The sequence below is a fragment of the Ornithodoros turicata genome, chromosome 4 (genome assembly GCF_037126465.1).
Source record: "Ornithodoros turicata isolate Travis chromosome 4, ASM3712646v1, whole genome shotgun sequence".
In the NCBI taxonomy this organism is placed as follows: domain Eukaryota; kingdom Metazoa; phylum Arthropoda; class Arachnida; order Ixodida; family Argasidae; genus Ornithodoros; species Ornithodoros turicata.
Genome location: NC_088204.1, coordinates 67,433,673 through 67,456,199, shown reverse-complemented (window position 1 = coordinate 67,456,199; position 22,527 = coordinate 67,433,673). Strand labels below are relative to the sequence as shown.

General features: G+C 46.3%; 1 protein-coding gene across 2 annotated transcripts in view; it reads right to left on the bottom strand.

Annotated features, from left to right (window-relative positions):
- The window catches only part of LOC135391753 (uncharacterized), a 185,944-nt gene that overhangs the window by 14,306 nt on the left and 149,111 nt on the right, over positions 1-22,527 (bottom strand). For both annotated transcript variants that reach the window (XM_064622179.1, XM_064622180.1), the window contains exon 2: positions 11,841-12,148. In XM_064622179.1, coding sequence (XP_064478249.1) covers positions 11,841-12,096 — 256 coding nt within the window. In that variant the 5' untranslated portion in view covers positions 12,097-12,148. The remainder of the gene's footprint in view (positions 1-11,840; positions 12,149-22,527) is intronic.

Here is a 22,527-nt window from a genome sequence, read left to right as displayed (position 1 = left end):
TGCGTTAGAGCCGCGAAGCAACCGTGGCTATGAGCGGCGTACAGACGTGGATATATGGAGAGAGGAAGGAGCGGACGGACAGATGGGGTTAGTATATGCGTCCTGGGCAGACTTGTGCCCGTTACTCGAAAAATGTAATTGATTACCGTTACCGTTACTTCTGTGGAAAAAGTAATTGATTACCATTACCAATTACTCGACTTCAAGTGTAATTGAGTAACGAGTAGAAAAGTAACGCGTTACTTCGGTCGTTAGTCTGCATTCACGCAAATTATAAACGTCTTTGTGTGCCTCAGAAAAAAACAAGTTCAACAGAAGATCAGCTGAAATAACAAGACAAATAAAAACACATAGGACGAGGAGACATTGACCCGATTGTGGAAGAGCATTGCGTGGAACTTCCCCATGACTCACTAAACCTCCAAGGCTTCATGTACCATCACACTGGTGTAGGAAGAGATTAGGGAGAGAGAGACTGAAATTCCAGAGCGTTATTACAATGACCTCCGCTTGCTATAGTAGAACAGCCCAACAAAGGCTGATGGCACCAGGGGCTTGACTTGGGGCAGAACATCTGAAAGATAAGCTAATCTCTGCCGGAAAAGTAACCAATTACTTAGTAATCGATTACTCAGAAAAGTAATTGATTACTCGAAAAATTACTCAAAAAGGTAATTGATTACAAGTAACGCAATTACTAGTAACGCGTTACGCACAAGTCTGGTCCTGGGCCATCTTCAGGGGGAACCTTGCCGACGTCCCTCTGGAAAGTCTGCGGGAAAACTCAGGGAAAACCTGAGACAGCACAGCGCGTGATATGATTCGAACTCACTCCCTCCCAGTCTTCAGCACGACCTTGGCTGGTGGTGGTGGTGGTGGTGGTGATGGTGATGGTGAAAGGGCTCGCCGTTGTCGGCCTCACAGAGGTGGGCAATGTCACGACTTACGCCCTGGGGAAATGTGCGTCCTGGGCCGACTGCTAAGGGAACTGTGCCGACAAATGTCTGAAAGCGTGAGGAAAACCCAGGAAAGAAACCCAGACAGTACGACCTTGGCTATCACCAAGGAGCGGGTGCTTTTACCCAATCGGTAATGTCTCTAGTTATTTAGGGTTTACTGGTATGGTGCTATTTTTTTATATTATATATATATACATGTAAATATATATTTGTATTCCTCGCGCGGCTTTTCGTAATCCACCAGTCTTCTACGTTAAACGCTTCTGCCCCAGCGATCCGATTACCCGATGCCAAATTCTTCAGAACTCGCTTCCCCCCACATGTGATATTTTCCACACCTCAAGCGCATCCCTTAAACGCGACGTTATTTCTTTCCTTCAGCAGTGAATTTTCAATCGTGATATTCTTTCCTTTGTTTTGTACAGTATATAGTCTCATTCCATCTTATTACTTATGTGCTGCGTGTAATCTATGTATTGTAGTTTTCTTGCTGATGTTTCATCGCGTGTACTGCGTGGTATATTTGTCTGTAAATATGTAAGTACGTATGCTTGTTATGTTTGTAATGTACCTCTGCTAGTATCCCACTGTATATGTATTATATATATGTCTGTACATAATTATCTGTGCGTTTATGTCTGTATTGTATCCACTGTGAGTTATGTGTATTGTGTGCGCCAACACCATGGCCTTAGTGGCCGTTCTTGGGCACTAATAAAAATTATTATTATTATTATTATACAGGGTGTTACCCTATCAAAGTCTACCCGTGCCGCCATGCAGTACTCGCCAATTACTCAATGCATGTGGCACATTGTGCGGTCTTCATATAAAGCTCATAAGGACATTTAATACTGGTAAATTTCGAAGTGACTGAGCGCCGGAGCACGAAGTTATAACTCAAAACGTGCAATTCCCGTAGTCAAAACAATCAAGATGGCGGCGTTGAGAAGAGCAGTTGGCATGCTGCTCCCCAGACGGCGACGTGTCGGATATCCTGCTAGCCGGATGCAACTGCAGTTTTCATTTCGCTTTCGTGTAACTGTCGTATTTTGCTCAGAAGTAAGCAACGTGAGGAACGAAAATGCCGACGTACTCAGCAGACGACACCCAAAAGGGATGTCGTCTGCTTACTGAAAGGCAGTGAAATAACATAAAGCGGGAACGTCTCTGCCTGGATGGACGGATGGATGGATTGCCAGAGCGACACGTCGCCGTCTGGGGAACTGTGTAACAACTGCGATTCACAACACCGCCATCTTGGCTGTTTTGACTACGGGAACCTCACGTTTTGAGCTATAACTTTGTGTTACGGTGCTCAATCACTTCGATATTTACCATGATGGAATGTCCTTATGAGTTTTATACCTAGACAACACATCGTACCACCTACATTGAGTAATTGGCGAGCACGGTATGCCGGCGCGGGTAGACTTTTATAGGGTAGCACCCTGTATATTAAATTTTTATATGTAGATTTTTGTTCTCTTGTTTTCGGAATCTCGAGGACACCGCTTCAACAAACCAAAGAATCCTCATTAGTGAAACCTATGTTCCCTCTCGCTAATAGGGTTCCTTAAGCCAATATAACCGGTTTTCCAACTTGTCAAGTGTATTGAGTTAAGTGAACACATTTGAGTACATGTAGATGTTTTGAGACATGGCCTTGATCGAGCGTATTAGATTCACGTATCTAATTTTGTTAGCTCGTTACGCTGATGAACACTAACAGCCTACAATATAATCAATGCGTTAGGACCCACTGCAACAAGGTAACATTGCAGTAGGTAGATACCTCTTGAAACTGCGGCGCGTAATTGGTGCTTTAGTATTTGGCGTTTGTTTTGACTTTTCATTAACGTTAGGAATCCCGTTAACCAAGTTAAGTAAAGTAAGTAAGTTAAGTATTCCCTTAACCAAGAAAATTATTCAGGTACCGCATCTTCTCAGAAGAACTGCAATCGCGTCTAGTACTTCTCTCACAGCTATCGTAGGCCCCTCAGCACAGCGATACCGCCGAAGCACGCGAGATTTCTCCTATTCACACGAGCCATCCATGACTACCGAAAAATTCGTTGAAGTCCGACATGTTTGCGACGACACGCCAGAACAATGACGGCAAATTTAACGCCGCCGAGGCTTCACCGTTTCGTCGCGACTTTCTGCATATGACGAGTTCTCGATGGGAAATGGGCCACCGTCACCGTTTTTCCGGTGACGGTGACGGCAGTCAATAGGGACCGTGCGACACCTAAAGGGGGCGCGCTGCTCCGTCGCGGCAGCGCCGCCAGTGGCGGTCTTGGAAGTATCCGACGTGATACCACGCCGCCCGTTCTATGCATTCTCAAATGGAACCGTAGCTTGCGTGGCGACCGCCGTAATTAGAAGGGCTAATTTTCGAAGTGCAAATAATGTGGAACCTTTCTGGAGCGCGAACGAAGAGAATGGAGACAAACTGCACAGAAGCAACCGCCGTATTTATAATGTATCTAACAGTGCGTAAGGAGAACAGCCACTCGCGTCTGTCTGGAACACCTGCAAGTGATACGTCGAGAGGATGGTTATTTGACGACTCCCAAAATCCTGGCTTTCTAGCGAAGGCTATATACGTTTATTTCTCTGATTCCAGCCACTTGTAATATGTTTTTGACTGAGTCTTGTATTCCTTCGTCCTCTTTGCACACACATAGCTTCGTCACTGAAATCTGCATCGTGCGTCCGTTTTATCCATACAAGTAAACACGTGAGGTCACAACTTATTGTCTAAACTTGTACTGCAGTCTTTCCAGTATCTTCAGATACAATAACGCTAAAGAGATCCTTAAAAAAGAAATTATATGAGTTTTTGCCTCGGCTACCACCGTAGGCTTGCGGCACGACAGCTGTGAAATGGTTGGTGCGTAAATACTAAAACTAAACCTTTTGGACAACGTAGAACTTCCGTTCTCACTGTGAGACTCGTCAACCAGATTACCGGGAGCAATATCGGCTCAGGGCACTGGCGATGAAACACCTCAATCAGTATCACGATCCAGCGGCGTTTCACCGTCACGAAAGTGGCAACTGTAAATCACTGATCATTTTGCAGGTCCTCATTCAGTTTAATTGAAACTAGAACAAAAGAAATAGAATATGTTGTGCACACCTCATGCAATGGCCCAACGCGCGTCACAAACGCTATTCGCTGCCAGTCTAGTGCCCTCGGTGGTATTGGAAGCATAGAAATCACGAGAAATGAAACATCAGGTCCCTAATATGAAGAGTTCTTTTAGGTGCTGGCACAGATAGCGATGCAACAGTTCCAGTGTGGCAAAAAAGACATCCGCAGTTCACATGTAAACAAAGCTAGCTACCCGGCGGCTATCACGCAAGGTACTTTCTCCGGAGGCCGCATCGCGGCGCCACCAGTTTGTCGCAGACTCCCTATAGGACCGCTCCACGCGCTACCGTTCCACGAGTTCCACGAGCTGCCATTTCGGATGCCGGTATGCGACCAATCAGGGAACTGGGAAACATGCTATCGCCCGCCGGCTGCTGTATGAGGGCGCTTTTGTAGCGCTTGCTATGCGAATATATGCTTTTTTCGCAAGAACTTCTTCTGTGTGCCACTATAACTTTTCTATGTGTAGCAAAATATTCATCAGTTAATTTGAAGTCAATATTTAACACGGACTAACGAAACGTCCGCCAGGGCGCCACCGTCCGCCGCAGTGGAAATGTGTGCGTGCGATTCGTCCCGCCGTTTCTCCATCGAGTTGTCGTGCCGTTGAGAAAGTTAGCCGTTTTTCCGTCGAGAAATCGTCCTATGCGGTTACCGCTTCTCTCTGTATCGTATTCGCTTCTCCAACTACCTATAGAGGCGCTGGCGTCGTCCCCAAGATGGCGGAGAAAAGAATGAATGCCGATGAATAAATCGCCCTGCTTCATGCCTTCTTCCACGAGACACGCTTCAAAACTTGTACAAATAACATAACTCGCGCGTGGTTTCCTGCTGTCTTCGTTGTTCTCGTTCACGCCGCTCCTTTTTCCTCTTCCCCCTCGACATTGAATATTCTTCACCGCTGTAGTTTTGCACTGTGGAATTGAGCAGTGCTGTTGCTGTTTGACTTCTGCAATCGGGGATACTCCATCGCACACGAAGGGAAGTTGCGGCAGTTTCGGGTCAGCGCGAAATATACCTGTCGTCTGCTGTTATTATCATTCATTCTGTGCTTCTGCTGGGGTCCGCTAGGTGGCGAGCAGCCAGCTGGAGAGGCGGATAGCGAAAGCGATGTTGCCAGCAACGGTGTCTGCAAAAAAATGACTCCGTTGCTAGGGCGCCCTTCCTCTTTTTCAGACAACCTGCTTTCAGCACCGTGGCGGAATGGTAGTGGTAAAAAAAGTGACGTTTACTTGGCAAATTTCCGAGTTCAGTTCGCAAAAATATACATAATTAAACTGAGGTTACATGACATGCACATCAGGAGGTGACAAAAACCTAGTAAGAACAAATACCGCATGATTCTATGTGGCGTAGTTTTTTTAAATTAAAATTTAATTACACGTTTTCTGGGACACCCTGTATATGGTATCACGGCAGTGAGTTGATCTCTCGAGTCGTTCTCTGCCCCTGGGATGTTCGTCTTATGTACGGATCCTCGCTCTAACGAAATTATCTGCCGCAAACTTTTTTTTTTCCTGTAGGAAAAAGGCCCTCTATGTTATGGTAGCGCGACTTCTCTAACGAGCGTGGTTATCACCCCATTCTTTATGCCTTTTGAATAGTTGGACGGGAAAGGTAGCGCTGACTTCTCTAGTTTTTGCGAGTACCGCCAACATATGTGGCCATTACCGTAGCCTTTGCTTTGTAGGCAAATGTCTAGAAATAAGAGATGTCCTTCTTTCGGGAATTAGCTCGTGAAAGCCAACCCGAATGGGTTGTTCTGGAATACGCCCCGCTCGACTGACGCCAAGTATATCCCCTACCAACAGAAGGTCATCAACGTAGCGGAATATTTTGACTTTTATCCCAATCCGGTTAAGTTCCTTATGAGCCCATTCATGTACAGCGGCCATATTATATATACTGCTTAGAGAGAGACTTCGCAAGGATTCGAAAAAAAAAAAAAAGTAGGTGAGCATCATACCGAACACAGGCCGCGCCCTTGATACCGAATACAACATTCGCATTCACTTTGCGCCAGTAATTAATCCGTAAATGATGACAATACCAAACCGAAAGCGAGATGCAAAGCGCACAGCGGTTCGCCGGGAGGAACATACTGTGACGTCACCCAGCATTGTCGTCTGCTAGGAAGCTTGCATTCTTCCATGCCGGATGACGTCAGCAGTGTTGCTTTCAGGGACCTCTTGCTTCACAGAGACCGAAGCGCTCACTTCGTAATAATTCGTTGGAATAAAATCTGCGCGCGTTTGGAAAACGATATTGCGCATGTATATGTTGATTGATTGATTGAAAGAAAGAAAAAAATGGGGATTCGCATGTATATGTTCCTGACACCCGAAGGGTTACTGCTATGCCACAATCTTTGTGGTGATTTTGTTGCGGAGACCCACTTTAATGTACGTGATACCCTTGTGTCTACACATGCACCTTTTTGTTGGACAAACACCCTCTGTTTGAATCCTGTTGACGTACAGACTATATACGCCTCCCTCAAAAAAAAAAGAAAAGAAAAAAAAAAGGTAGGGTGAGCAACCTACTGTGTTCATCAAATTCACCTTGTCCATCTGGACCATTTTCTTTTCCACCAGGTCCAGCAGGATAGGTGCAGTGCTCGACAAACTGGTGACTGGGCACGTGTCAGGGGACTAGGCACATGTCTATAAGTCCGCACAGCCCCATTCGCTGCTAGCGTGTCACTCACAGGAAGGAATGCGCTGGCGCGTGTTGCGTAAACTTGTGTCCAGCACTGTAGGTCCACTGTAGTTCATATATGTCACATCCAGGGACACGAAATCTTGCTCTTGACGTCGCACCGTTTTTAGATAGTCCATCACATCTTTAGAGCTGTGTGATTTGAAAGGGATCCTTGACGTTCAACATATCTAGTGCATTGCGGAGTGATGAAAGAGGTTGCGTGGCATGGCAGCCCCGTTGCTATAGCAACAGGTGAATGACGGGATGCGGAGCGCTCCACAGCAACACGCCCCAGGGCACACTCGTGTGTGTGTGCCTTTGCATGGGCCTCGTAGACCTCGTGCTTGTGCAAGGTCACACTGCGGGGTAGTCGGCACATGCAAGAGTACGTGCACTATAAGCATGGAAAACCACATGCGCTGAAGAAGCTACTGGACAGTCGCTAAGACGACTGAGGAACCTATCAACTGGCAGCTCTGATGAATGCATGGTGTGTCGATCAGATACCAAACTCAATCCATGTGAGTATGCCATCCTTAAAGCCTGACAAAAGATACCTCTTCGGATGACAACCGGGTTTCTCCGTTGCATGCTCATCGTCCTTTATTGTCATCAAACTTGATTTCAACCTTCATCCTATCTACTTGTGGTGGTGGTGCTTTTGGAGGCAGCTTGCCTCCAAAGAGTTGACCTTAGTCAACTTTTTGTTGATAAGATAGTTGACCTATCTCATCTCATTCCGGCTGGTGGCGTGAAGCTGCGGAAAGGGGTGTGGTACAACAACTAGCCTACAACGTAACTTATGGCCTAACTCTTCGTCACTCGCGCTCTGATTTGATGCAAACAACAACAACGTCAAATAAATCCTGACTATGACATGGGTGATTCACCACTGGAGAGCTGTACACTAGCCCATTACACGCGAAACATTAGTTGAGAGGTACGAGAATTAAGTTATGATGAGATATGGGAATATGAGATATGAGAATGAAGTTACTTATGTGACATAACAATTGAGCTGTCTTCCACCGGTTGCGGTACGCTCCAAAAAGGAAGATGAAAAATAAAAAAAACATACATGAAAGATGAATATTATGAGAGATCCATCGTATACATGAAAGAAGCATCAATGGTCATAGAGTGTGACTCTACAGCGTCTGGAGCAATCCGGTAGACAAGAGCAACTCGAAGAACATCAGAAGACCTCGACGGTGTTGCACGTGGCTCTGACATGGGCCGAGAATTGCAGCCATAGGTTCAGTGATGCGTGCACTCGACAACCAATAGAGCTACGTCCCCAGAACACGCTATTTTTCAACAGGAAGGTTGAAAAAAAAAAAAAAAATCGCGATTCCGCAGTCGTCACTTTCGAATCTGTATGCCGTATAACTTTGCGTTGTCTTCTTCTTGGGGTACAGATGCTTGTTTAATGAAAGCCCCTGACACAGCTAGTCTGACGATCAGTCTTGGAATATGGCACACAAAAAGAAAACATACGCAGTGTGTTTTAATTTCATGTTAGCGCCGCGAAGCAACTGTGGCAATGAGTGGCGGACAGACGGGGACAGATGGAGAGAGGACAACAGGAACGAGTGGGAGACGGGGGGGGAGGAACTGTGCTGACATCCAACTAGAAGGTCTACTGCGAAATCCCGGAAGAACCTCAGACAGCACAGCCGGTGATAAGGATCGAACCGACCACCTCCCAGTCTGCAGTTCGACCTTGGAGCTACCACCAAGGAGCGAATCCTTGAATCCACTGAACCACGCAGCTGGTATTTTAGCAGTGCGGAACAAGAGGAAACTTTATGTAACTCGAAAAGTAACTGTTTCTTCAGTAGAAGTTACAGATAAAGTATGATTAACGCGTCCTGGAGTAGCCAGTCCCGAGTAGTTTGGGACTAACATCTCCATTTTTATTTTACCAATCCGACAATCAACCAATCAATCAATCACCTCACTGTTACAGTTTACTGAGAACGTACTTAGATACCATTATTAATTACACTAAAGGTATCTATCTGCATTAACATTATTACTTGCAATTATTACCGATCAATCAATCAATCAACCAACTCACAGTAACAAGGTGAGTACCTGGCCACTGTGGGATCACCGGACATCGGCCGATCACAACGCCGGGAAAGCACATGGAAATAGTACATTCCGCAGTGTTTACTTCACGAAGGCGGACGCCAAGAGTGCCTTAAAGTCCCTGAGCCATAAGCTGTTAAAACATCAATGGTTTTGTGGCGAGGCTGGATCTTCCCTTCTGCACCGGGTTGACCCCGAACTAGCCCTGGTCCTCCCAACATCCATGCCACGGCAGCTTACGTCATTGTTTAACTTGCTCCGGCTCAATGTACCATACAGTGCAAGACTCCTGTACAGGCTTGGGAAGGCGGACTTCCCTAATTGTCCAATCTGTGGCTCCATTGAAGACGTCGAACATATTACAGTTATGTGCCGAAGATACTCTAAGTGTCGTGACAGACTTGTAGCCGCGTTAGACCGGGTTGACAATCGACCCTTCGGAGCGCAGAAGGTGCTGGGCCCATGGCCAACGAGCACACAACTGCCAGCTTCGCGAGCAGTTACACAGTTTTTAAGGGACACCAAGCTGTTAGAAGGGCTATGACCGTGACTGTGGCGCTCGTCGCCGCTTCGCGAGAAGTCCAGTGGGTGCTGGTGGATGTGTCTGGCATTCCTTTCCTTAGGTGATCTGGGGTAGCCGGCCCTCGTGATGAGGGCTACAATCCCCATTGTTTTCTTTCAACCATCATCATCATCAACAGTTTACTGAGAAACTACTTAGATACAATAATTAATTACACTAAAGCTATTTCCCTACGTTAACATAATTACTCGCAATTAATTACCTCACAGCCCCCATATCTTCGACGATTCACAACACCTGCAGCTGTATATACACTCGCTATAGAACTCGATCCAATCTCCCTCCCAGCAATCAGATTTTGCGTGATTGAACCCCCTATCAACAATTCGATTTCCAAGGACACCCAGTGATGAAGTAAGAGGGGTATCATAAATCACCGCGGAGTTCGGCGTCGTTTCAGAAGCGCTATCTTCGCGTTAGGAAAATATATCGCGCTTTCCTCATCCCTTCAGTGTACTCTAATATCACGGGAAGAAGTTAATGATTCTCGCAAGGCGCCTTTTCGTAACTAATCGAGCGGGAACAGCGCCTGCGTTTTGTTTCGAGGTCATTGCTCGCGAAGATTGCGTAGTGGCGTTGTGGTCGCCTACGATAATTTTAATGGCCCGGTTCGAAGCGAGATATCGCCACAAATAGCCCCGCGCTTCCAATTCTACATCGGACATTGTGCGGGATGGGTTCAGGATGGGATTAAGATGGTAGAGCGTTAGTGCGACTGATCGCGGTGAAGTTGTGAGTAGAATAATTTTGTAACGTTTTTCGTTTCTAAGGCTTTTGTTTTGAGCTGCGCGGTTTTTCTTTTCTTTTTCTTTTCTGTTTTTAAGAGTAGCACTGCCAAGTATTGGCTGACCGCTCTTAACAATTAAGACGAAGAAGATGTGAGCCGAGTGCCTGAGAGGGTCCTCGGGATTGTGAAAGCAGGATCTCTACTAGTACGTAGGTAAAAGTGTCGAGGTAGAGCGTTGGCACAAACTTCATTGCTCAGAACCCAGGAAAGTTACACACGAAGTGGATATTATACAGCATCGTCCGTGGCCCTGTACTTCCGTCCGTAACGGTTGTGCAAAGATTAAAAAAAAAAAGAAGAGAGAGAAGAAAAAGAGCGAAATGTTACCATGAACAAATACGTTACATTGGCGCCGGGACCGGCCCGGGACTGGTAACCAGAGATGGCTCTATAAGGCTGCCGCATTGAAGCGCGTTACATGGGTTGCACAATGCGGAAGCCATTTTTTTTCTTGTAGAATCACATTAACATAAGCTGTCTTTTCTTTCACTACTCACTTGTGGTCAAACTTGGAATCACACTGTCGTGAAAGTATGTAACAGTATCAGTAATTAAGCATTGATATCGTTTATGTAGTGAATATGAGCGGTCTTAGTTTTTTTATGAAATATCAAGCCTCTTGTGTGGCTAACCTGTCCCTTTCTTTCTTGTTGCTGTTACAATATCCACCTCCCCCCACCCCCATTTTTATCGAAATTAACGGAGCTTATCGGCAGCGTTACGAATTACACTACTGGAAATAGAAAGTGCAGCGGTAATCAATTTTCCGCGTTAAGCCGGCGTTACATGCTGAAAGTGATGCAGCCATTTGAACATTACTGCAGTAATGGTTACGGTTATGTGGTTTCGCGCACACTGATTGTGCCATACGAGCGACTGCTCCTTGACTGCAAATCTGTTTTCGAGATGAACGGAAGCGAGGATAGTTGAAAGCCGAAAAACATGGTACGCAAAACAGGACGGGGATGAGTGAACTCATGCTTTATCTAAACGACACGGCGGCTCCAGCTATTTGCAGAGAAGAAGGTTTTTCGCATAGGCGTTGATCTATTCGCCGCGAGATCGACCTATAGGGGGCGACACTGTCACTATTCTAGTGTGGATAACTCGTGGACCGATATTCGGAGTTGATGGTTCTTTTCCGTAATTCTTGTGTATATTCACTTGTGCCGCGATGGTACGATGCTGTTCGGTTCCCCAGTGCTCCACTTAGTGCACTGAACGCGGAATAAACGTGTAAAAGCAGACGACGCGTCCACACTGTTGTAGTTCGCCGTTCTCCACAGCGCGCCGACACCGTTCGATCTCGGAGCGAATATTACAGCGCTTTTGCTTGGGGCGTGATCGTGCGTCCTAGGCAGACTTCGTACGTCTATACATTTGTCATGCAAGGCCCCAATAAAACTCAGGGAGAACTCTTGTATAATACAGCCATGATTCAAACCCGGGTCCTCCCCAATCCTCGACACTGAAGCCTTTGCTAACCGCTCAACGACATCAAGGGGGAAAGATATCCCTATAACTTCCAAACACCGTCTATATGAAGTGTTCACTCACTAGTACATCCGATGGGTTCGTCAGAATTGTCACCGCAGTCGTCCGTGCCATCGCAGAACTTGCTCAGTGACACGCAGTGGCCGTTGTCGCAGGACAGTTCCGAAAGTTTGCACGCCCCCTGCGTCAGACCTGACGTCATTGGGCCCTGGTACGTCAGCACGTTCGCCGTCAGGAACAGCAACAGCAGGCAGGACAACAGAGGGGATGTTGGCGCCGAGGGCCATAGCCTTTCGTAGCGGGTGAGAGGCCATCCCATACCTCCACAGTACAGGGAAGGTTCCGCTTCAGGCACCGGAGCCCATAAAAACCTAAGCAAAGAAAAGAGAGAACACAGAGAATAAGTACACGTGACAGGATATCAGTGACGTAATGGTGCGGCTGAGATAGTGGAACATAGAAGAACGAACGCAACTGTGAAAGGCCCTTACAACTGACCCCAAAGCTGAGGAAACGATTGCACACGCTTTCCTATGATGTTGAGAGTCATCATAAAAAATACATTAATCAATCTTCATTTTCCAGTTAATCAATCTACCACTTCGGACTAAATGTCATGTCTTCAGAATATACGCCCTGTCCACGTGTCTGGCACTGTTTCCCAAAGTATTGTCTCTCTATGTGAAGCAGGAGTTTCATAAAATTAATTTCTAGTTTTGAGAAATATGACGTCATAAGGCACGTAATGTGCCATGCGTCTGGCACCATTGCTTCTCGAAGGTTCATTTCCGTCTCCACCACCAGAGCTGTTGGCAGCCTTCCAACGAGGGACAGAGCGGGGAACGGGAAGGTGCGGCGCCATGTCACTAGGAGACAGACGCTGGTGACGTCACCTGCCCTTGGAGAATCCGAAACTATGAACTTCTGCGGGTTCTTTCGAAAATTCGTGGAAGCGTGAAACGTTCGCTGAATGCATTCATAGTTTGCGTACCGAGTGTTTGAGAGATAGTGATTTACAATACGAAGTAAAATAAACGTGGTTCTTCTAGTCCGTTGTGGGAATCCAATAGACCTCTACCCGAGAAACGTCATCATGACGTTGGTAGACAGAAACAAATCGGAAAGAGAGGGCTGGGTTCCACGAATGGCCACTTGTTCGCTGCCTCCTATTGAAAGAAAAGTAGGACCGAAGGTCGCGTCCCTCTCAGGGACCATCGTAGTACCCTCAAGATCGTGGCTTGCGGGCGCGACCTTGTTCGCATTAAGCTTCGAGCGTTGTTCAACTCTACCAAAAATGGTGGCGCTGTCGAACATTATGACGTCATTTGTTTACAAACAGGGAGAGGTCTGTTAAGTTCGCAGCCAATTATCTGGGACTGAATTTTATAGCTCTGGCTGTGGTGACGTCACTGTCGGAGACTTCCGGCTTTGGTCCTGCCGAGCAATCAAGACACCGGTTGGAAACATAACTGATTGCGTCATCACCTCCATCTCGGACAAAATGCTGCATTAATTCGTCGAATGCGACTCGATGTGACTTTTACAGCTCAGTGGCGTTACCGCTTGAGACAAGTTGGCTCTCCCAGATGCTGTCACTGCGGTGGTCTAGAAAATCCAGAGCACATTCTTCTTCATTGCCCACACTACACCAACTTTCACGAACCGCACTCTCCGCGTCGCTTAATCAGCTGGATTGTCGCCCCCCCCCCTCTCTCTCACTCTCTCTCTCAAAATTGCTTGGTCTCTGGCCAAATCCAGCCCACCAACGCTGTACCCTCAAATCTCTTTTGACACTTTTGGACACCATAGCGCTTCGAACCTTATTGTGGAGGGGCTCATTATTTCATTCCCCACATCACCATCAGCAATGCGGTAGAGTATCGCCCGTGCCGATGAAACTCCCCATTCATCATCTTGAAAATAAAGTTGTTGTTGTGTACCTAGGTCGCACATCCCTGAGACGTCCGGCAAGGTGCGGTATAGTTCATGCTGACGACACCGCGAAACCGAGACCAGACGTTAACGCGCTACTCGTATTTCACGCATAGAACTACGTCCTTTTTTGCGATACGTATGCGGGTGCTATAGGCCGCGTTATAAAATCGCGAGTGATTTAAAACAGTCGCAATTTCAAAATTATTCAAGGTACCTCGACGTCGTCCAGCGGCTCATCGCGTCTCGTGACGTCAGGTGGTTAGAGGGCTCTTCATTGGCCACCAAGAATCATCCGCTAGCGAGAGCGACCAGTCGAGACGCGAGAGGGGCGGTGCGAAGAGCGACTGCAAAAAGAAAGAAAAAGGAAAAACGAAGTGGCTCGCCTCGGTATTGCAGGGGCACGTGACGTTACGGACTGGCAACCGAGGAAAGCAGATTTTCTAATTGAAAGCTCCCTAGCGCTCCAGGATTACGCGCTGAAACTCGTACTTTCTGTGCGAATATGCGTCCCAGGGCTCGTAATCCTAATGCCTAGTTCTCCCGACATATTTGTTCTCGAGTCTTTCCATGCTGTGTTTAACGAACCTCTCTTTTCTAAAAAGCTCGCGAGAGCTCGTACTGGAACTCTTCCATTCAGTGCTGTGGAACAACGTGTAACATAATTCCTGTTCGAGATTGCAGAGCCCACTCTAAGCATGAGTCATTTTAATTGCTTCAAACTTCGATGCATACCTAATGAACTAGCGTGAGGCCTTTACTACTGCAACTCGAACATTTGTTAGTGAGTGCGTAAAGCTCTCTGACGAACACCGCTTTTCAACCTCAGACAGACGCCTCTTTGTGTTTTGAGCTTGACAAATGTATTAAGTGTCGACGCCGCTGCGGAGTTTGCTGCGCTCCATTGTAATTGGGAAACGGTATTCTGAAGTATTAGGTTGCATTTTCTGCGTCGTGTGGAGGGGATAAGTTTATGCGAAGATTTTCTTTTTTCTCCCGTTTTACCATCTGTATGTGAGCTTCAGGTTCCACCTATTCATACAGTGTTTAAGGATGAGACGGACACACACACACACACACACACACACACAATCTCTGTATGCAATATTTTTCCTTGAAAAAAAAAAGGAAGAAAAGAAAAACGCACCCGAGCATAGACCCGCGCGTTCCCGCTCAACTCGCTCTGCAGAGTGAAGCGAGAAGCAGGAAGAAGAAAAACGTCACCGGTGACGTCATTACGATCACACGAGTGTCCTGAACAGCTCCACGGGCTCCAACATGGGCTCAAACAACACCTCCTAGATAGTAGAAGGCCTGCGCACTGCCTAACTCACGGAGGCCTGCGTGAGCTTTGCGAGCTGCCTCGAGCTTTTCTCTTGTTCGCTCTCTCATTGACGTCATATCAGCATCCACAGCAGGCCTTCGTGTGTGACGCTGTGTCACGTGGGGCGCAGGCCTGATGCTATATAGGATGTGTCCGCTCAAATCGGGGTCGGTCTTTCAGCTTTTTTCTTCTTTTTTTCTTCTGTTTCACTCCCTGTTCGCCCAGTCCATAGCAGACGTTGTCCAATCAACGGACTGTACCGTAATGACGTCAAAGCGACCCGGGCGTCTAGTACCTGTCATTGCCGCCGTTGCGCAGGGTCGCGATAAAAAAAAAAAGAAGAATTCTGCGATATTTATGCATCTGTCGATTTGAGTCACTTCGCATAGTGCATTTTAATGGGAAGCTTAACGGCTTGCTTTTAAAACAGGGTAGTGAGTAAATTAAGTGCTTTCTGTGGTTAAAGAATGACAAATCCTTTGAAGGTTTCGGGGTCATTATGATATTGTACATGCCTGTGAGCTTGGAACTGTAGCGGATTCGGTTTATGGATTGCGATCGAGTTTCTATTAGTTACTCCTCGACGACTTCTTTTGGGTGCCGGCTCTGCTGTCTGGGCGTTTTCGCCGGGTTTTCCTCAGACGCTTTAAGTCAAATGTCGGCACAATTAATTGTCTGTGAAGTCGGCCCAGGACGCACGATCCCCACTGCGATAGTCGTGACGTTGCCTGGTTGAGCGTGGTCGACAACGGCAAGTAGTTGCACCAACACGCCGCCTTCTTTGTCTGCAACCAGTTAGTTTACAGCGCTGCCGGCTAGCAGTACGTCTAAATTTACGGGTAATAATTCTATCACATGGACGCTTACATCGGCAACTTAATTCGTGTCGAAATATATGTTACAGTAGGTTTTGCCATGCGCCGAATCTTTGATATAGAGCCGGCACACCCCATAATCCATACCTGGCGGACCGACGACACCACAGGTAGACATTCCGTCACATTATTCGCCCCGGAAACCATGGCTAAAATAGCTAAAATTATTCCAGTGCACAAGGCTGGTGACATAACGCACGTTTCTAATTATCGACCTGTATCACTCTTGCCAACATGCGCAAAACTGTTACAGCATATTGTCACACGTATTGTCAACAAACACTTGATATCGTTTCTTGAGGACAACAATTTTTTTTAGCTCTATCCATCATGGATTTAGGCAAGGGCTGTCTACAGTGACTCAAATTATTGAAACCGTTAACGATTTCTCGAGTGAGTTAAATTCTCGTGGTCAAGTAGACGTTATCTTCCTAGATCTATCACGCGCTTTCGACGGAGTGTCTCACAAAAAAAAAATATATGTTAAAGATTAGCAAGCTAATAGACAACACACTCATAATTAACTGGTTAAAAGATTATCTTTCCCATAGACAGCAGTTTGTACAAATCGGGCATTCACGTTCATCGTGTAGGAATGTTCTGTCCGGGGTTCCGCAGGGCTTTGTTTTGGGACCACTGCTTTTTTAAATCTTTATAGACGATATCACGAAAGGTATTCCGGTTCGTTGTCGTTTGTTTGCAGATGACTGCGTTCTTTACACGTGTGTGTGTGTGGGGGGGGGGGATATATTTATTAAAACATAATAAAAAGGAGGAAAGGTCAGCTAAACGGTATGTCAGTTTGCTATTCCACAAAAAAGTATGAAAAAGAAAAGAATTAGGAAATAAAGGTTAAAGTAACAACAGGGCATCCAGAGTACCATCCCTAGACCAACTGTTCTTAAGAGAACCCGCTGCATGTTCTCTAGGTTCCCAAGTGCACCTGCTTTGAACGGCAGGTGCTTTTCTTTTAATTCCGTGTTAGCACCACGAAGCAACTGCGGCCATGAGCGGCGTACAAACGTGGACAGATGGAGAGAGGGCAGCAGGAAGGAGTGGAGGACTGGGGGTTAGTATGCGTCCTGGGCCGACTTCAGGGAGAACTACACCGACATTCGTCTGGAAACTCTGCCGGAAAACCCAGGGAAAACCTGAGACAGCACAGCCGGTGGTAGGACGCGAACCCGCCACCTCCTAGTCTTCTGCCGACCTTGGTTTCCACCAACGAGCCGTCCCATTACCAACTCTGCCATGACGCTTGTGAAACGTAGGAGTACGCTGTTGGAGCGTAAGCGTCGATCTCAAAATAATTAAGAATATCGTTACCAGTGATTAATTAGAAATACACCATTGATAAGATTGTAGTCAATGCATATTTCACGAAATACACATTGATAATTGATGTTTGAATGCAGACGTGCGCCTGACAAGAAAGAGTTGGAATCGCATTCCTCCCGAAAAGTCTCTCTGTTCCGAAATATACGGTGGTACTGTTTAGTGCGTCTACGAACATATAATGCGAGAGCAAGGTCGAGTTTGATCGTCGAAGCCGAATGCGTCAGCAGAACTCACGGCTACCGTACCGAATTCCACAACTTGTTACCGCTTCGCCGAAAATTACATCATGCCGCACAAATCCCAATTTAATAACGATTCCATCTAGCAACGAGTATAAAGCCCCTAAAACGCAGCGGTAGTCCGTCCCCCTCAGAACGTACCAATTTCAAAACTCTATTTCTCGCAACGCGTGTCGGGATCGCTGCAGGGATACCCGGATGAACTTGGCAAGGCTTAGAATGCTGGCAACGTTGATAATACCGCCCGCGCAAGGCGCGCTGGGTAATCTGCCGCTAATGACGTACCATTGCGGAATCCGCAGCGATCTGCACTAATGGCGGCCTTTCGTTCGAATTTGCTCGGATATTAGTTTGTAGTTTCTTTCTTCCATCTTCTTCGACTTCTTGTGTTTCCTTTTGTTTCTCTTCCGTCAGTGTATTTCTCTTGAGCCAGCGTCGAACGGAAACAATACGGAAGTTTTCCGCTAATAGCCGCTGGGTTAGGGCCTCGTATTACCGTGCAGTTCTCCGTTCAGATGTGGAATGCTTGCTCATGAAAGTCAAAGCCGAAAGGTTGGCCCCTTTTGTGCCGAGAGTAATGAAAGAGGTAATTCCATGGTCATGTTGGAGCGGTGGAACCCGTGTCTTTAATTCGCTGACCGTGCAGGTTTATCCAAGACAATCTACGGTATTTCTTTAGCTCCATAAAAAAAATACCGTAGGATCGGCAGACACCGAAACTTTCGTCATCGGTGCATGGAGCGCTTAAAAATATTTGTTTCGGTCAATAATGAAAAATCACCCTTTCCTATACATTGTCAACAGCATATTCCACCATTTTCTTGGGCTGTCAGGGCATCGCTAATGCATGGAAATTAAATCGAGGAGGTAAATTTACTAGGAGCGCACACTACGCTTCGAGATTGTAACAAGTCGCGGCAAAATAAATATCGTAACGAAGTTTCTATGAAACTATGCGTAAACCCCACGCACGCACGCGCGAGGGTTAGGGGGCAATTTATTGGCAGAAAGAGAAAGGAAAAGGAAAGATAAAGGGGGAAAGGTCAGCCATGCAGCACGCTAGCTTGCTATTCCCTAAAAAAATATGTAAAAAATAAATAAAAAATAAATAGGCTGAGGGGGATGCATAGACGGCCATCGGAAATGTTGAAAGGGGACCGTTTTTCTTTTTCTTCCTTTCATCTTCACGTTTTATCGACAAAAAGAAAAAGAAAGAAAACTAAACAATGCGGCAACTTTTACGTAGCAGTTTAGTACACGCGAACTCCAACCTGTAGTTTAGCTTCCACACACCATTGTTATTCATTTTATAGACAGGGTGTTTATTTTGATGCGTTACTGATTTTTTATTGAAAAGTTACGGAAGCTATACAGATGACGCGCACGTCCTGCCGGAAAGCGTATGGAAGGCTAATTACCGAAAATTGGCGAATTAACTTTTTACGTAGGTCCTTTCTGACAAAAGTTAGACTGGAGAGTGGGAGACAATCGTCGTTGGAAGCCCATCTATTAAAAAAAAAGTCTGGAACGAGCACGTGTGCTGCAATATCCGTTGACGAGTTTTTGGTATGCAAATGAGCCTAAACCGAAAGCGGGCTTCAGAGGAGCTCGTGACCTCCGCCAATCCCCGGCATCCTGGGCCGGGGGGGGGGGGGGGGGCGGTTGATAAGGCCCAATGGATCATCTATATTTCAATCATCTCGATCGCTCCAAAGCACGTGGGCTTCCGCCGTGGAATGCTCGTCGCCCTTTTCGCACTTCGGAAGTGAAGTATGTTGTTCTGGTTTCATTTAGAAAATTTGGCAATCTATATTTAAAAAAGAGAGAAACTGATGTTCTGAGGCTGGAACAACATAGAAGGGACAGATACATAGAAGGGTCAGTTTCTCTATTGTTCAACAGGTGCCGCTTGCGTCGATTTCCGTCGTATGAATGTGTGTATGAGTGAGCAAGAAATGTAAGAGTGAAAGGAGGGTGAGTGAGAGTGAGTGGCTGGTTTGTCGTCCCTTCAGATGACGCACCCCGAAAGTGACTGGAGAGGCGTGTTAGCTTAGCTCAATTAGTAGAACCCTGGACCGGTAATCCAGAAGATGTGGGTTCGATCCCTACAGCTGGCTAACCTTTTCAGTGACTTTCATCTTTCATCGTATATTTAAAACTTCGCGCTCATCTCAGGATATTTAACGAGGAGGATGGATTTAAATACGACAGGCTCCAATTCTGCTATCATTTGTCGCATTTGTCAAAACATCTTATTAAGGAGTTATTTAATAAATTTTTGCTAATTACTCGCCCAATACGTTTTCCCATAAGAAGTCCGCCTGGACCTGCAGCTGCACCCCTCCTGCAAAAAATGCATCTGTATAGCCCTCCCCCCCCTTCCATAGCTTTTTAATAAAAAGATATACACCCTCTATATTACAAACCACCTTTTGTAATTGCGCCACTGTGTCTCCGCGGTGCTGCCACAGCACTCGCGTGAAAGTTGAGAGTATGAAACGATATCATCGATCGGTGGTGATTGGTGAAAAAGGGGTGATGAAAAAGAAATGTCGGATCAATGTCATCATTTCTTACTTTCTTTCTTGGACTGGTGCTTTTTTTCAGGTGTATGTTAAAATGCGCATTTATTTATTTATTTATTCGAAGTTCTAGTGAGTGCTAAATTGCAGAGTAAAGAAGTGCAACTCAATGTGCTGGTCGAATGCTGGTGCAAAGCTTCCTCATTCGAAATTAATTCAAAATTTATTTCATGGTGTAGTTCGTTACTTCTATACAGATTTATATATATATATATTTTTTTAAACTGCTATTCTTTTTAAAACTTTTTTTAAACTACTCATCAGCCCGTGAGATCGACATCATGATTGGACAATGGAAATTTGAATTTTGAACGCGCAGAAGCGGACGTACGATTGTTGTAGCAGATGACAGCAACAGCTCCTATGAAAACATTTAGAATGATAATGATATTCAGCTTTACAAAGAGGCACCTCTCGTGGTACATCCACCGCTTGTAGAAAAATACCAAGGGAAGTTAAAGTACACAGTATTGCAGAAATTGAGGAAGCAATAACCGGGCCGATGAGTAGCGCCACCGCTAGCTTCCAAATGCGACGCCGAGCAGGAGTGCCTATGACATGGTCGTTATAACCTAGTAGGTCGTGGCCGTGCCACAAGAACCAATCACAACGGAGAGCAGCTGGAACCACATTCGTTCATTTGTGGCCTCAGACGACCTTGTCAAGTTTTGCCATATTTATTTTATCGTCTATTTCTTTGTCGTTACTGCTTTTCTCTTTGTTGTTTACCTTTTATCTTCGTTGTTTATTTTATTATCGTATTGTGAACACCGCGTCAATAACAAGACGTTCACTTTCTGCACATGCTACCTTACAAAACACACGATTTTACACCACGACGCAAGCGACACCGAAATGCAACTCGAAGGAAGCAGGTGCAACGAGGCAACCATCCTCCTTTGAACACAACGCAGGAACCCCAAGCTTCCGACGTATTGCACTCACTTTTGAGTTACGATCTTTCCGCGAACTTCCTTAATTTCAGTAGACACCACAGCTACCTTCTCTACCCATTATCTATCTTCATTACCCCGGACCTTTCCAAGTCTTATTTCTTCATTTTGACTCCCACCTCCTCGCAAACGTCCTCCCATAATGCTTTCGACATCAACAATCCCAACGCAGGTACATTTTCGCCAATGCCTTTTCGCCCCCCGGTCTGCAGTTTTCGCTCGCTCAGCGAAATTAGGAGCGCCGCTTGTATTCGGGGCAAACAAACCTGCACGTCGCCCGGGAAGACAGCGCGAATCCATAAAAGCGCTTCCCGTCTACGCTGAAGATTACAGCTTTAAAGCTTAAGACCTACAGAGCGTAGTTTGCTATTAGCGCCGAGAAATAATTACGCCATTTTAGAATTGCCCCCCATTTCGCGGCAATTAGAGCGGCGTAGGCGATCTAATCTCTGAGGGGACGGAGAGACGCGACGGCAAGGAGGCGCAGGACTGGCTTTCGCACTCAATTTTCTCGGTAGTTCTTTTTCTCGCTTGAATTGTAAGTTCTTGTTTCGTTTCTGGTTCGCTAAGATGGTTGATGGGAAAAATAATTACGTTTTTTTTTGCACGTGCTTGCATCTATAACGAGCAAGTAACTTGCACTGTAGTTCACATTAACGCATTCATGTTGTTGTATCGAGAAGACAAAGAAGAAAAGGTATGTGCTGCATCTGGCATAGCCCTAAACGCGTTTGTTCCGTGAAGTCATTCGATTGCATTTGCATTGTATCTGCTGTGGCCACACAAGCCGCATTTCTAGGCACACATAGGTAGACTAAACGTGTTCGTCGACTTCTCTGGCCCAGTCGACTTCTAGTCGTTTACATGTGGGGGGCTGGGGCGACTGGAAGAATCCCACACGCCAGGCGACTTACGAGCGACTTACCCGACAGGAGCGCCCTCTTCAAGTCCGACAACACACATTCGGCGGTTTGGAGACAAGCTGTGACGCAATATCCATTTCCAGCATGATACACAGCATGAAACTCGTGCTCTCTTTATTCCACATGCACCTCTGCTGCTTGCGAGGATCTCCCGTTCCCGCCATTTTGCTTCTTGCGAGAGGGGAAATGACCTGTGGGAAGGAAGTGACGTAGCGCTTTGCCGGTTTACATGGCAGATAACAGTCGACAGCTGTCGCCTGCTTTACCCAACGTTGTCGATTCAGCGGCGTTCAATCGACGGCTTAAGTCGTCTTGCAACCGTTTACATGCAAGCCTTATGTCGTCTTCTGTGGCTAAGTCGCCTTCTGCCGTTTTCATGTAAACGCAACTACAGTTTGAGCGCACTGCAAACGCAGTCTGGCGATCACGTGATGGTGGCACGTGACGGGTCACGTGTCCCCTTAAAGTCACGGACGGACCTACACCGTGGTGCGCCGCGTATCTCTTTAAAAGTGGGGACGTGCCAGGGTCGCACTGGCTACCCCAGCATCCCTAATTAGTTTAGCCAATCAGAAGGAAATAAA